This window comes from Hydra vulgaris, chromosome 12 (genome assembly GCF_038396675.1).
Source record: "Hydra vulgaris chromosome 12, alternate assembly HydraT2T_AEP".
In the NCBI taxonomy this organism is placed as follows: Eukaryota; Metazoa; Cnidaria; class Hydrozoa; order Anthoathecata; family Hydridae; genus Hydra; species Hydra vulgaris.
In genome coordinates this window covers 43,282,501-43,300,000 of record NC_088931.1, presented here as the reverse complement: position 1 = coordinate 43,300,000, position 17,500 = coordinate 43,282,501, and the positions used below count along the sequence as shown (strand labels likewise).

Genomic DNA, 17,500 nt, shown 5'->3' with positions numbered 1-17,500 from the left:
AAAAACAACAATTTTGAAAAATATATTCTGACACTCCCTTAGGTGTTCTATATGATAAAAAAATACTGGTTTTAAAAAAATTGAAGATATAACAAATTCCTAATATTATCAACAAATAAAGTTATTCAAAAGTGCATCATGATGGATCTCATATAAAGTAAAATCATATTAAAATTTCAAAAATCATAGCTATATTATATAATAATAAATGTTAGATTTAACATCTAAACTATGAAAGTTATTAACAAAAAAAGTGCATTTTTACCCATTTTTTTGACAAAATTTTTTTTTCAAAAAGTTTTTTATCATTACTTATCATTTACGTGATAATTAAAAAAAAATAGATTTAAAGTTGCTGCAATAGTAAATATTATATATGCTATATTATATATATTATAAAAGTATGTGGTATATATTAAATAATAATAATAGTAATAATTGGTTTATGTAATAGTATATATTATGTTATTATATAGTATTTTAACTTTGAAATATCTGTTACTAATAAATATATGTCTATTATACATGTTTAACTCATTTAAGATAAAATATTAAAAAAAAAAATACCGCAGGGTTTTAAGTTGCAATAAATGTTATTCTGTATTTGAACTGACTTGTACACCCCACCAGTAATACATTGAAGGCCATTTTGACAGGTTCGATTACGAGTCATAAATCCATCACCACAAGGTTGTGAACATGTTCCATTGACCCAATCACCCCAATTGCCTAAATGAAATTACAAATTTTATTGCCAAATATTTTTCAGGTATATACTGCATAAAATATACATGATATTTGAAATTTAAAATTTGACATTATTGACAATTTTTTGTTAAAGAATAGTTGTCTGGAAGTATAGCAGGTAGTTTTAAATTTATCGATCAATGCCTTAAGCAATTAACTTATGATTTGATTAATTTTGATGTGTGTTGTAACCAACAAGTGAAAAATACCAAGAAAGTTGGCAAAAAAAGTCCTGCTATATTAAGGTAGGCATATAAGCCAAAAAAAAAAGAAAAAAGATACAAAAGCTACAGCAATTAAAGACTTTGTACAAAAAAACTTTGTACAGAAAGACTTCGTACAAAAAAACTTTGTACAGAAACAAAAATTTACTTCTAATTAAAAACAACTACAAAAAAAATATACAAACCGGTACAAGTTCCATTTATCAATGAATAGTTTCCCAGACATTGACAGACATTATTGACACAGGTTGTAAACTGACCAGTGCATCCCCCATTACAATCTAGATTTAAAAATTTAAACAAAGTTAACAATATCATTAAATAACTCTTTTCAATAAATTGATAAAAAAATTTTTTGAAATAAACTATATAATTTATAATATATAATATATATATATTATATATATATTATATATATATATATATATACATATATATGTATGTATATATATATATATGTACATGTATATATATTTACACACACACACACACACACACACACACACACACACACACACACACACACCCACACACACACACACACACACACACACACACACACACACAAACACACACACACACATATATAAGAGTGTCCCAAAAAACAACAATTTTGAAAAATATATTCTGACACTCCCTTAGGTGTTCTATATGATAAAAAAATACTGGTTTTAAAAAAATTGAAGATATAACAAATTCCTAATATTATCAACAAATAAAGTTATTCAAAAGTGCATCATGATGGATCTCATATAAAGTAAAATCATATAAAAATTTCAAAAATCATAGCTATATTATATAATAATAAATGTTAGATTTAACATCTAAACTATGAAAGTTATTAACAAAAAAAGTGCATTTTTACCCATTTTTTTGACAAAATTTTTTTTTCAAAAAGTTTTTTATCATTACTTATCATTTACGTGATAATTAAAAAAAAATAGATTTAAAGTTGCTGCAATAGTAAATATTATATATGCTATATTATATATATTATAAAAGTATGTGGTATATATTAAATAATAATAATAGTAATAATTGGTTTATGTAATAGTATATATTATGTTATTATATAGTATTTTAACTTTGAAATATCTGTTACTAATAAATATATGTCTATTATACATGTTTAACTCATTTAAGATAAAATATTAAAAAAAAAAATACCGCAGGGTTTTAAGTTGCAATAAATGTTATTCTGTATTTGAACTGACTTGTACACCCCACCAGTAATACATTGAAGGCCATTTTGACAGGTTCGATTACGAGTCATAAATCCATCACCACAAGGTTGTGAACATGTTCCATTGACCCAATCACCCCAATTGCCTAAATGAAATTACAAATTTTAATGCCAAATATTTTTCAGGTATATACTGCATAAAATATACATGATATTTGAAATTTAAAATTTGACATTATTGACAATTTTTTGTTAAAGAATAGTTGTCTGGAAGTATAGCAGGTAGTTTTAAATTTATCGATCAATGCCTTAAGCAATTAACTTATGATTTGATTAATTTTGATGTGTGTTGTAACCAACAAGTGAAAAATACCAAGAAAGTTGGCAAAAAAAGTCCTGCTATATTAAGGTAGGCATATAAGCCAAAAAAAAAAGAAAAAAGATACAAAAGCTACAGCAATTAAAGACTTTGTACAAAAAAACTTTGTACAGAAAGACTTCGTACAAAAAAACTTTGTACAGAAACAAAAATTTACTTCTAATTAAAAATAACTACAAAAAAAATATACAAACCGGTACAAGTTCCATTTATCAATGAATAGTTTCCCAGACATTGACAGACATTATTGACACAGGTTGTAAACTGACCAGTGCATCCCCCATTACAATCTAGATTTAAAAATTTAAACAAAGTTAACAATATCATTAAATAACTCTTTTCAATAAATTAATAAAAAAATTTTTTGAAACAAACTATATAATTTATAATATATATATATATATATAATATATATATATATATATATATATATATATATATATATATATATATATATATATATATATATATATATATATATATATATATATATATATATATATATATATATATATATATATATATATATATATATACATATACATACACACACACACAAAATCATAGCTATATTATATAATAATAAATGTTAGATTTAACATCTAAACTATAAAATTTATTAACAAAAAAAGTGCATTTTTACCCATTTTTTTGACAAAATTTTTTTTTCAAAAAGTTTTTTATCATTACTTATCATTTACGTGATAATTAAAAAAAAATAGATTTAAAGTTGCTGCAATAGTAAATATTATATATGCTATATTATATATATTATAAAAGTATGTGGTATATATTAACTAATAATAATAATAGTAATAATTGGTTTATGTAATAGTATATATTATGTTATTATATAGTATTTTAACTTTGAAATATCTGTTACTAATAAATATATGTCTATTATATATGTTTAACTCATTTAAGATAAAATATTAAAAAAAAAAATACCGCAGGGTTTTAAGTTGCAATAAATGTTATTCTGTATTTGAACTGACTTGTACACCCCACCAGTAATACATTGAAGGCCATTTTGACAGGTTCGATTACGAGTCATAAATCCATCACCACAAGGTTGTGAACATGTTCCATTGACCCAATCACCCCAATTGCCTAAATAAAATTACAAATTTTAATGCCAAATATTTTTCAGGTATATACTGCATAAAATATACATGATATTTGAAATTTAAAATTTGACATTATTGACAATTTTTTGTTAAAGAATAGTTGTCTGGAAGTATAGCAGGTAGTTTTAAATTTATCGATCTATGCCTTAAGCAATTAACTTATGATTTGATTAATTTTGATGTGTGTTGTAACCAACAAGTGAAAAATACCAAGAAAGTTGGCAAAAAAAGTCCTGCTATATTAAGGTAGGCATATAAGCCAAAAAAAAAGAAAAAAGATACAAAAGCTACAGCAATTAAAGACTTTGTACAAAAAAACTTTGTACAGAAAGACTTTGTACAAAAAAACTTTGTACAGAAACAAAAATTTACTTCTAATTAAAAATAACTACAAAAAAAATATACAAACCGGTACAAGTTCCATTTATCAATGAATAGTTTCCCAGACATTGACAGACATTATTGACACAGGTTGTAAACTGACCAGTGCATCCCCCATTACAATCTAGATTTAAAAATTTAAACAATGTTAACAATATCATTAAATAACTCTTTTCAATAAATTAATAAAAAATTTTTTTGAAATAAACTATATAATTTATAATATATATATATATATAATATATATATATTATATATATATATATATATATATATATATATATATATATATATATATATATATATATATACATATACATACACACACACACACACACACACACACACACACACACACACACACACACACACACACACACACACACACACACAAACACACACACACATATATAAGAGTGTCCCAAAAAACAACAATTTTGAAAAATATATTCTGACACTCCCTTAGGTGTTCTATATGATAAAAAAATACTGGTTTTAAAAAAATTGAAGATATAACAAATTCCTAATATTATCAACAAATAAAGTTATTCAAAAGTGCATCATGATGGATCTCATATAAAGTAAAATCATATAAAAATTTCAAAAATCATAGCTATATTATATAATAATAAATGTTAGATTTAACATCTAAACTATAAAATTTAATAACAAAAAAAGTGCATTTTTACCCATTTTTTTGACAAAATTTTTTTTTCAAAAAGTTTTTTATCATTACTTATCATTTACGTGATAATTAAAAAAAAATAGATTTAAAGTTGCTGCAATAGTAAATATTATATATGCTATATTATATATATTATAAAAGTATGTGGTATATATTAACTAATAATAATAATAGTAATAATTGGTTTATGTAATAGTATATATTATGTTATTATATAGTATTTTAACTTTGAAATATCTGTTACTAATAAATATATGTCTATTATACATGTTTAACTCATTTAAGATAAAATATTAAAAAAAAAAATACCGCAGGGTTTTAAGTTGCAATAAATGTTATTCTGTATTTGAACTGACTTGTACACCCCACCAGTAATACATTGAAGGCCATTTTGACAGGTTCGATTACGAGTCATAAATCCATCACCACAAGGTTGTGAACATGTTCCATTGACCCAATCACCCCAATTGCCTAAATGAAATTACAAATTTTAATGCCAAATATTTTTCAGGTATATACTGCATAAAATATACATGATATTTGAAATTTAAAATTTGACATTATTGACAATTTTTTGTTAAAGAATAGTTGTCTGGAAGTATAGCAGGTAGTTTTAAATTTATCGATCTATGCCTTAAGCAATTAACTTATGATTTGATTAATTTTGATGTGTGTTGTAACCAACAAGTGAAAAATACCAAGAAAGTTGGCAAAAAAAGTCCTGCTATATTAAGGTAGGCATATAAGCCAAAAAAAAAGAAAAAAGATACAAAAGCTACAGCAATTAAAGACTTTGTACAAAAAAACTTTGTACAGAAAGACTTTGTACAAAAAAACTTTGTACAGAAACAAAAATTTACTTCTAATTAAAAATAACTACAAAAAAAATATACAAACCGGTACAAGTTCCATTTATCAATGAATAGTTTCCCAGACATTGACAGACATTATTGACACAGGTTGTAAACTGACCAGTGCATCCCCCATTACAATCTAGATTTAAAAATTTAAACAAAGTTAACAATATGATTAAATAACTCTTTTCAATAAATTAATAAAAAAATTTTTTGAAATAAACTATATAATTTATAATATATATATATATATAATATATATATATATATATTATATATATATATATATATATATATATATATATATATATATGTATATATATATATATATATAAATATATATATATATATATATATATATATATATATATATATATATATATATATATATATATATATATATATATATATATATATATTAGGCTGGGGCAAAAATAAACAAAAGTGTGAATTTTATCACAACAAACTATACTTATTTGCCAATCCATGTATGAAACCAGAACCATTTGTAAAAAATAAAAATGCTTTACTGGAAAAGCCCCATTTTAACCCTTAAACATCAGACAGGTCCCTAATATTATAGAAAAAAAATTTCTTTTAAAGTATGTTGGGTCTCAAATGAAGCAAAATTTTATTAAAATTTCAAAAATAATAATTATTTTGTATTTAGATTATTAGTTTACATTTTAATGCATAAAAACTGCCGTTTTTTAACATTATTAAAAAAATCAATTTTTTTCACGTTGTTTTTGAGTCAATTTTTTTTAGAGATGTTTTTATAAAACATGATTATTTTTGAAATTTTTATAAAATTTCGCTTCATTTGAGACCCAATATGATATACTTTTGAAGAAATTTTTTTCTATAATATTAGGGACCTGTCTGATGTTTAAGGGTCAAAATTGGACAGTTTCCCATGTCTTATATTAATATTTTTAATATTTTTTGTTCATTTTCAGTTAGACGCAACGTAATATTCTTTGATAGAACAAACTTTTATTTTCACCCCAGCCTAATGTATATGTGTATATATATATATATATATATATATATATATATATATATATATATATATATATATATATATATGCAGTGCTGTAAAAAAATTTTTTTAAAAAGTACTTAAAATACAAATACATATAGGGAAGACCAGGGCACGTTGGCCCATTCGAGTTTATTCAAAGGCTAGACGCTTTAACAAGTTGGGAATCTAAGTGAAGGTTGGTAGTAAATCAATCATTTTTTCAAAAACAAAATTATATTTATAGGACCATATTTGAGTATGAGGGGCCGTTTTAACAATTTTTGATACATCAAAGTAAATTTTGAAAAACTTCTTTAACGTGTTTATACTCACTGACGTTTGACAGTACAGCATTATTCAAATGCCATATTTAAAGCTTATAGTGTAAGGATTATTTTAGTATATGTTCCACAAAATTAGCTGACGGTTTAAGGAAAAAGTTGTTCATACTCTAAACGTGACAATGGCAGATTGGCTGACTTCCCCCATAAATTTTTAAAATAATTTGTGACGGAAAAACTGTTTTTGTTATAAAAATATTAAAACTAAATTATTAATGAGTTATCTAAATTATTAATGATTAAAAATAAATAAGTATTTAGTATTTTAAAAAAGAAAAATATAAAATTTAATTTTATAAATATATAAGTATGCAGGTATATAAATAATTAAATAAAAAAGAAATAGTTAAATATAAAACATGTAATAAAGTAATGTACTTTTAGTTTTTGCATTTTTTTAGACCTACCTAAAAATGGTATGAAATTATATTTGCAAGTCACAACATGGAAAAGTGTCACAAGAAACAATGTTATTGGCAGTGATACAAGTTACAAAAAGTTATAAAAAATCAATTAGAGCAGTTAGAAGAGAATATACCACGTAAGACTCTAGGAAGATATTGCATATCCAAAAGGTTGCCATCTACATCTAATGGTTCAGTTCAAACTGAAGTAGAACTTGATTACTAAGTGATTCTCTTTTGATGTTACTGCAACAGTACATAAGCCTAATGCAGAACATACGCCTGATAACGCAGCTATAGGGAGAAATTTATTATCACATAAATTAGATAAAAAAAACCCTGGCACAATTTTGGCTATGCCAAAAGATTTCAGATATTTATATTTTCTCCAACTAATTTGAATATAATTTAGTACTGTAATTTATTTAAACATTTAATAAGATACTCGCCCTTGTCTGGTATTGATTGACAATCACAGCTCTCATCTTGATGCAGCAGTACTTGATTTTTGTAAAGAAAATGATATCACACTTTTATCTTTTCCAGCACACTGTAGTCATAAATTACAACCATTAGATAAAAGTGTTTATGGTCCTTTTAAAAAGTTTGTGAACTCAGCATGTGATGCATGGGTTACTGTAAACAAATGACCTATGACTATCTATGACATACCTGGTATAGTAAAAACAGCACTTCCTAATGCTATAACTCCAAGGAACATAATTAGTGGTTTCCAAGCAACATGTATTTTTCCGTTTAAAAGAGATATTTTTTCAGAAAGTGATTTTTTGCCATCATATTTAACAGATAAACCAGACCCTAGCACTAAAATGTGGATTTTAGCATCACTAAACAATCACCTAGTAACGAAGTTTCATCTGGGGATTGTAAACAAAAAGAAATTCAAAAAATTCAAATGAATCAAAATCTAAGAAAGGAAATTTTCCAGATTTCGACAGCACATCAGGTGCTACTTTAAACTCTTCACTTATACCATCTCCTGAAGAAGTGAGGCCTTTTGAAAAAGCTCAGCCTAGAAAAAACAATTTAAATAAGCTTAGAAATCGGAAACGAATTTCTGCTATATTAACTGATACACCAGTTAAAAAAGCCTTGCAACAGGAACAGAAAGCAGTAAAAGAAAAAAAAACAGAAGGGCTCAAAAAATAAAAAACTATTTTCTATCAAAGAAGCCGGTCTAAGTAACTCTAAAACAAGGGGGATTTTTACCAGTCAACCTGTAAAAGAAAAATGCAACAAGAAAAACAAAGATAGTAATGAGGAAGATGCCTCGTGTCTTAGTTGCTTCAAACCGTTCTCAAACAGCCTTCCAGGTGCTGTGTGGATAGAGTGTTCAAGCTGTCAGTGTTGGGCCCATGTGAGTTGTGTAGAAAAAGATGCAAAGGGGTCAGATTATAAATGTTTATACTGTTGTTAAATAAAATGTTATTGTTGTATTTTGTTTTTACTTCATTTTTTTGTAGTTTATTGTTTTAAAGTTGTTTCAATTTCGTTTTATCAAGTTAAAAAGTTGTTTGTTTCATCAACCAATCAATTTGTTTGTTTCATCAAATTGTAAAGTTGTTTTTGCTCAATGAGCGTTTTCCCACCTCAAAGTCTGCCATAAGTTGTATGTGGGCCAAACCTGCCCCAATCCTTGGGCCAACCTGCCCCGATAACAGGGTAGGTTGGCCCACCTGATGTGACCTAACAGTTTTAAATGTGTTAAAAAACTATTATGAACTTTTATTAATGTTTTTTCCGGATAGTCTAAGGACTAGTCAACCTTTTTCCACAAAAAAAAAATGAAAAAACAAAAAGCTAAAAAAGTTACACGTCAAGGAAAAAAAAGCGGGCCAACGTGCCCCGGTCTCCCCTACTGGATCAAAAAAGTAATTAAAATACAAATACATAATACACTCAAGCGAAGGTATTTAAAATATAAAATACAAAATACTCAGTATAAAAGTATTTAAACTACAAAATACTTTTGGAAGCAAAAAATAATAAAAAGTGCAATTGAAAGTGTTGTAAAGCAACTAAAGTTTAAAATGACAATAAAATCTAATCTAAATGTTTGCTGGCTTTCAGCAACAATTGTTCAAAATGTTTATCTGATAACCGATTTCAGCGTGGTACAGGAGCAAAGGCTCCTTTAGAATATAGACATTCAATTGGAGTAGACAATGAAACAGTTGCATTAACAACTCTAAAAGATTTCTTAACAACTGGATATTGCTTCAAACATGCTAATGAAAATGTGTATAAGCCAAGATATTGTAATTACTTGATAGTGACTACTGACTGACTAGCTTGTATGCTTGTTTAAAATTAAAAAAAAAATCATCAGTTTCAAATGTCGATGCTTTGTCAGCATTTGCAGAGCTTTCATATAAATTGATTTATTGTCCCCTGGAATCCATCGCAGTTTCAAATGAGGATGAGATGCAGCTGCAACCGTATAAATTCTGGATGAACAATTGTAATCAAACAAATGTGGAAACGCCAATCTATGTTTGAAATCAATCCATCAATTAAACTTCCACTGTGGATAACTTTTGGAATAAACAAGTTTCTTTTGAACTTGTTTTTCTTTTACTCTTGGTTCCAAAAGTCGACATATGGCATCATAAGTTGAATTCCATCAAGTCTTCCCTTGTGTCCTCAATGAAACTTTAGTTAAACTCTCCACAGCATTGGATGCTTGTGAGCTTTGGCTGATGCATGACTACAGTTTTGAGCAAGTGGTAAAGGCTCCCTTGTATTGTTGTTTATATAAACCTTGTCCATTTTTAATCAATTTAATCACTTGTGGCGAGCAGGTTCAGGGTATGACTAGCACATCTCATGTGCTTTGGTAAACATTTGTTGTCACTTGTTTGTTCTTGCTTATTTGTCAGAATGATGTTGACATCAACCATCTCCACTTCATATGTATCTTCTTCATCCAATGAACTTTGTGGTTCTGCTAACTCTAATGATATCACATTTTCACTATCATCAAAATCACTATTATCTTGGCATTCATTAAATGCTTTGACAAAATTTGAACCATTATCAGTCACAGTGAAAGCTAAGCGGTGATGATCAAGCCCAAAGTCGGAATGTATATTAAAAAGTTGCTCTGCAATTGCGTTAAATGTATGGCTTCCTTTGATATGTTTGCAAGCAAGCACAACATACATTCGAGATAAATCTTTACTGATTCAGTGAGCTGTAACTCCCATGTAGTTCCTTTTTAAACAGCTCCATATGTCTGCTGTAGTACATATAGAAACTGACCTCTCAATGTGATCTCTAATTATATTTAATATAATTTCTTTGAATCTTTGAACGTTTGTTTTTCAACTTTTATTAGTGGTCGAAATTCACTTATAATGTAGTTAATAATTAAATCCTGTACTTTTGCTTGTGAAAGAACTTCAGACCTTATTGTTAATTTTTTTGTACTTGTGGTTGAACACAATGTTAGTTGACCACCAATTCTACTACAAAATGTAGTAGAATTGGTGACACCTTTCTTGGACAAACTAGTATCATTCAGACCTCTTTTTCTAACATTTTTAGACCTTTCTTTCTTGTATGCATTGTTGCCGCTAACTGAGCTAGGATGAACAGCCTGAAAATGATAATAAATTAAATGAAATAAGTTATTTTTACTTGTGTTATTGCAGTTTCAGATTGTGTCCTTAGAATAATAGGGTTCTATCTCCATTTTGTAATGTTGTGAGAATTTAACTTTTGATTTTTAACGATTGGACTTTTTTTACAGCTGTTATTATTTATATTGATAAAACATGTTTTTATATTTTATAATTAATCTCATAATTTTTAAAATTGTTTGTTTTTAGCATTATGTGTTAACTCCAATTTCTTTAAATAAAGTTAGAATTAACAAAAACAAACAATTTTGAGAAGTATATAAATAAAAACATAAAGATTAATTTATTAAAGTTATATAATTAATAATATAAAAATATTATAATAATTAATCAAAAGCAAAATTTAATCAACATTAAAAATTAAAGAATTCTATAATTCTCACAAAACAATATTTGTTTGTATACTAATCTATATTACTTAACAAATAATAAATGCATGCTCTAAACAATAACAAATAATAAATGCAATGTTAAATTAGAAGATTAAAAATTTAAACAAATTAAATTTAAATAATTAAATTTAAATAATTTTTTATTCTTCTAATTTAACAAATTTTGTTTTTAAACTTAATAATTTAAGAGAACAAATTTTGTCCAGTTCTCTCAAAATTACTAAGGATGATAGAACCTTAACATTCTAATGTCACTAGACTTAACTTAATAATCAAAATTACTAAGAATGATAGAACCTTATTATTGTAACGTCACTAGACTTAACTTAATAATCAAAATTACTCAGGATGATAGAACCTTATTATTCTAACGTCACTAGACTTAACTTAATAACCAAAATTACTAAGGATGATGGAACCTTATTATTCTAACGTCACTAGACTTAACTTAATAATCAAAATTACTAAGGATGATAGAACCTCATTATTCTAACGTCACTAGATTTAACTTAATAATCAAAATTACTAAAGATGATAGAACTTCATTATTCTAACGTCACTAGACTTAACTTAATAATCGAAATTACTAAGGATGATAGAACCTCATTATTCTAACGTCACTAGACTTAACTTAATAATCAAAATTACTAAGGATGATAGAACCTTATTATTCTAACGTCACTAGACTTAACTTAATAATCAATTTAAGTTAAGTCTAATCAAAAATATTTTTTCAAATATTGTTTTTAAAAGATAAAGTATTGCTTATTACATAAAGTTATTTATTAGATAAAGTATTGCTTATTACACAAAGGGGAAAAAATATTTCTATAACAGCAATTACACAAAAGTAATCAGAAGAATAAAATATTGCAATTGCACAAACAAAATTAAAGAAAAAATGTTTACTAAATTTACAAAAGAAAGGAAATAAAATGTTTTATCCATATGTCTTAATTTTACTTAATTTGAAATTTGAAATATAAATTTAACTTAACATAGTTAATAAATTTAAACAAGTAAAAAAGTAACCAAGTAAACAAGTAACTATCTTTAGATGTTTTAACAAGTTTGAAGTTGAGTCAATTTGTGCTGATAAGAATTTGTTTGGACAGCTTTAACACTTTTTCTTCATCAACAAATTTGGTTATTTTAAAATAACGCCCATCTAGGATTGAAGGAAGACCTAGTGTTCTTGATTTTAAACTTATGATTCCAGAATCAGTTAGCTGAATCTCACTAGAATCTGAATTTGTATTAGTATCTTCTGACTCCATTTTTTAAATATATATTATCAATATGCTTGTATATATAAGGCCAGGTGAATAAAAAAAAAAAACATCTTTTACTCAGCCTTTTTAGAGTAATTGCTCAACTTTATGAAAATAAAATTTTTAGCGATTTTGCATCAAAATTATATTCCAGTAAAGCTGAGCAATTACTCAGCATTTTTTGAATAATTTGCTCAGCTTAAAGTGTTTGAGCAAAATCTTTATAAAAATATTTAAAATACTAGTAATTAAAATACTTTACAACACTGTGTGTGTGTATATATATACAGGGCTTGTGATGAAGCGAGCGCGATCGCGCTCCGCTCATAAAACGCGCCCGTAAACGGTATTTTCAAACGTTCTAGGCGCAACAAACAATGCTCGTTCAGCTTATAACGAGCGTATAAAATAACGCTCGTCCAATAGTTCGGGATTATTTTTTTATTTTCATAAAGTATTTAAAAAAGATTTTTTATTAAAGATATTTATTATCAAAGCACTAATATAAAATATAAAAAGCACTACGTCGTTCTCTTTTGCACTAACGTAATGAATGAGCAGTTTGAAGCCGTTAATAGTCACTAATTTCAATTATGGAATGTGCATGTGGAAACACAATGTGAATACAAAAATGCGCAAATAAAATAAGAATAGAAAATTAGAAAACCACTATAAGAAAATTGAAACTGAGGAGTACTTTTAATGTTGTGAAAGTATCAAGTAAGATTTATTTGATTTATTGTTTGTAATATTCCACACATTGTTTATAATAAAAATAAATATTAATAATAGAGTAATTTTTAAAATTAGTTTTTGTTTATAGTATAGGTTTTTTTATTAACTATTATTTATTCAAATTTAAAACGATTCTGTTGTTTAGAATGTTCGCAATCGCATTCGAAAAGGAAACAAAGTAATGACGTCAACATTTATTAAATGGAAAGTTATTATTCTAATTGATTATTATTTCAAATTATTCTTGTGTTATTTTTTTAAGATAAAAAAAAAACGTAATTTAAAAAAGAAATTTTAGAAAAAAATTAAATAATTAATTTGAATAAAAATATCAAGAAATATAAAAACCATTAACCGTTAATTAAGTTTACAGCGTAACATTTTAAAATACATATATCAAAACAACGAATCAAAACTAAGTCACTAAATTATATTTCAATACTAAATCAATAAGAAGTTGCGTTTTTGTTTGATATTATTTTTTTATAACATAAATAGTTAAAAATAAAATCGCGATCTGACAATATACAAGAAATTTGGAAGTATAAAAATCTACTTCATTGAAGTAGTTTCATGAGTGTGATACTAATTCAAACATTTTTGACGAAAGAATTATGTAACAAATAAAAAAAGATATCAAAATATTAAAAGCTTTTTATGAGCATCGCCTTCGGGAATTTTCACAATCGCGCTCGCCGACGTTATTTCGAGTGCACATAATCACGCTCGATGAAAACATATTCTAATTTTACCAGCGCGATATAACACGCTTGACGATTTTCTTTATCACAAGCCCTCTATATATAAATATATATATATATATATATATATATATATATATATATATATATATATAAATTTATTTTATTGTCTGTATTTCTTCAGAATAATATGTATATATCTATATTTATATCTATATATATGTATGTATTTATATATATATATATATATATATATATATATATATATATATATATATATATATAATATATACATATATATATACATATATATATATAATATATATATATATATAATATATATATATATATTATATATATATATATTTTATATATATATATATATATATATATATATATATATATATATATATATATATAAGTATATATTATTCTGAAGAAATAAAATATATATATATGTATGTATATACAGGCTTGGCTAGGAAGGCGTGCGATATCAAGTCTTTATATGACCACACAAATAATAACCACCGTTTTTAACAAATGTGCTAAAAAAATTAGTATTAATTACATTAAAAATGAATAACTTTAACATGTTTATCTTTACTAACATTTTTAGATTTGCAAAACGCTTTTATATAAAGTGGCTAATGATTTTAATTAAAGTATCAATGAAAGTTGTATAAATTTTTGTTTATATTATTTAATTATATAAGATTATTTTATAAGTAAAATAAAAAAAATAAAAATTATGAAAAAAAATTTCAATTTAATAAGCAACGAATTTAAACAGCAGTGGTCTCTTTAATAAACTTTATATAAGAATCATTAAAGTCAATTCACTCGAAAAGTAGAAAGATTTTGTTGAGAAAAAAAAAAAAAGACAAACTTTTTTGAAAGCTGTTAGAATTAAATAACTTTGATCTTCACTTATGTTTTTATATTATTGAAACGCATTTAAATAAAGTAAAAAATCACTACTAATGAATTTTATAAAAATATTAAAGAATAATATATAGATTTTTTTATATCTATTTAAGTATGCATTAGGGCATTCCGTAATTCAATGGAGAAAATTTTTTTTTTGATTTTTCTGCTCCCTGGCAATTTTCCCATTTCTATTGTTTATATAAACATATTGTTAAATTTTTTTAAGCCTGAATTAACGTTTAAGGTTGCCACTGTGCGCTAGAATTAATAGAATTTATAAACCATGAGCGAGATCTCGTCTTGTTCTCGTTTCTCGTGAGAAATGGGACTTCTCGTGAGAAACGAGAAATAGAAAATTCTCGCAAGAAGTAGAACGACACTTAAATATTATATTATTTTCCAAATTAAAAATTATTATAATTTACAAAATGCTTAATAATTTGTTTTTTTAATTAATTAATATTTTGACTCCGTGATTTTTATAAATTTTTATAAATCTAATTTAAAATCTAATTAAAAATTTAATTTGTTTTTGTCAAAAACAAATTAAATTTTTAATTAGATTTTAAATTAGATTTTTTAATTAGATTTTTTTTAAAAATCTAATTAAAAAATTTAATTAGATTTTAAATACAAAAACTTTTTGTATAAAATGGTGCACTTTCGACTTAATTTCATTAGTTTACCATTGGAATTCAGAGAGAGTTTTTAGCTCAGGTGGAAATGTCGTCCGATCATCCAGACACAACATGAATAAAACATATATATACCTTAACTATATTGTTAGTATATGATTGGTGATTGCTTAAGACATGGCTGAATCAACAATATCGAAAAGACAACAGTCACAAAATATTTGGTTGATAAAAAATTCTATTGATGCTCTGAGCCAAACAATTATTCCTACTAATGGGGATATTTTGAAATTATTTTTTCACCTTAAGAACGGTGAATTTAAAACTGAGAAATCAATAAAACCAAATTCAATTGTTGCTGATGCAGTATGTGAAGTAGTTCTAGAAGTCTGGCATAAGACCAGTATTGTAACCCAAAGGAAAGATAAAATCAAAGAAAAAATAACTAAATTGCACGATGAATACAGGAACATTCAAAAAAGAAAAGGCCAAAAATGAAATGAAACTAAACAAAATAATTTTGTAGCATTGCTTGAAAACTATTTTTTCATTGCCCACATTAACGCTGAAGAAACCATTTGGAAAGACAGACTAAGGAATGATAAACAAAAAAGTGAAGACATAAAGTTTTTAATCGTGATCAAAGATAACAAAGAGTAAAACTGGGAACACCAGATAATCAATACGCAAAGAAACTAAAAATGAAAGATGAACGAACCAAAACAGAGCAAGAGAGGGCAACATTGGTAAAAAAAGGCCTAAAGAATTCAAATATTAAACATTTAAGTTCGTCAGAAAGTAAAACAAATCAAGATTGTGATTCATCCTCAAGCGAAGCAAGCATCAGTGAAATACTTGTGAAAAAAATGCAAAGCGATTAAAGAAAAACCTTGAAAAATAATCAAACAACCGATACTGAAAATAAGGTTCAGCTACTATTGCCAAAAAATCCATTCTTGAATCCAAACATTTGCCAAACCGCTGATAGGCTGAACTTGTCCTTGGGACAAAGAACAGCATTTTTGGGAGCTATTGCGAAGGAAGGAGGTGCTTACTGATGTAGTGTTACACTATCAAAGACAAGTTCCTATAATGCCAGTAAATATAATCGCCAAGACATTGGGAAAAACATCAAATCTGACTTTAACAAGCCGGACTTTCTAACAATTGATTGGGATGGAAAAATTATTGAAGGGGATGGGGAACGATTGGCAGTTTTAGTTGCAGGTGCACCAAATTATGTAGAAGGAAAGTTGCTGGGCATTCCAAAAATCATGAATGAGACAGGATTAGTCCAAGCAGAGACAAGCTTTGATCTCATTAAAGACTGAGAGTTGAACAAATCTATCATCGGTATGGTATTTGATACCACAGCTTCCAACTCAGGATGGAAAAATGGAGCTTCTGTCATTCTAGAAAAAAAGTTGAATTCTAAGCTGTTTTATTTACCATGTCGCCACCATATCTTTGAGATTATTTTGTCGTCCGTATGGAAACACCTGTTTGGCCCAACGACAAGTCCGACCAATATAGAATTTCTAAAATAAAAGAACTCTTGGGACACAATCCCTCAAAAGAATAATAATTTTAAATTGCTGGACGTAAATGAACGTTCGTTGAAATCCACATAAGAAGATATGATTAATTTTCTTAAACTGTCTCTCCAAGAACATACATTTATAAGAGATGATTATAGGGAATGCATTTATGTCACGTTATTACTCCTTGGTGAGAAAAATGTGAAAAAGGGAGAACAATGACTTAAGCCAGGAGCTTTCCATCACGCTAGATGGATGGCAAACATTCTAGATGCAGCTAAAATGTA

The 17,500-nt window shown here is 26.0% G+C and overlaps 1 protein-coding gene across 17 annotated transcripts in view; it reads right to left on the bottom strand.

Annotated features, from left to right (window-relative positions):
• LOC100208093 (prestalk protein) overlaps positions 1–17,500 on the bottom strand; it is a 109,716-nt gene that overhangs the window by 50,067 nt on the left and 42,149 nt on the right. For 13 of the 17 annotated variants that reach the window (XM_065813352.1, XM_065813363.1, XM_065813354.1 and 10 more), the window contains 8 exons: positions 5,624–5,719; positions 5,036–5,197; positions 4,070–4,165; positions 3,482–3,643; positions 2,728–2,823; positions 2,139–2,300; positions 1,157–1,252; positions 568–729 (listed from right to left, as the gene is read on the bottom strand). In XM_065813352.1, the coding sequence (XP_065669424.1) occupies positions 568–729; positions 1,157–1,252; positions 2,139–2,300; positions 2,728–2,823; positions 3,482–3,643; positions 4,070–4,165; positions 5,036–5,197; positions 5,624–5,719 (1,032 nt within the window). The remainder of the gene's footprint in view (positions 1–567; positions 730–1,156; positions 1,253–2,138; positions 2,301–2,727; positions 2,824–3,481; positions 3,644–4,069; positions 4,166–5,035; positions 5,198–5,623; positions 5,720–17,500) is intronic. The other 4 variants (XM_065813365.1, XM_065813367.1, XM_065813368.1 and 1 more) reach the window with 1 other exon arrangement.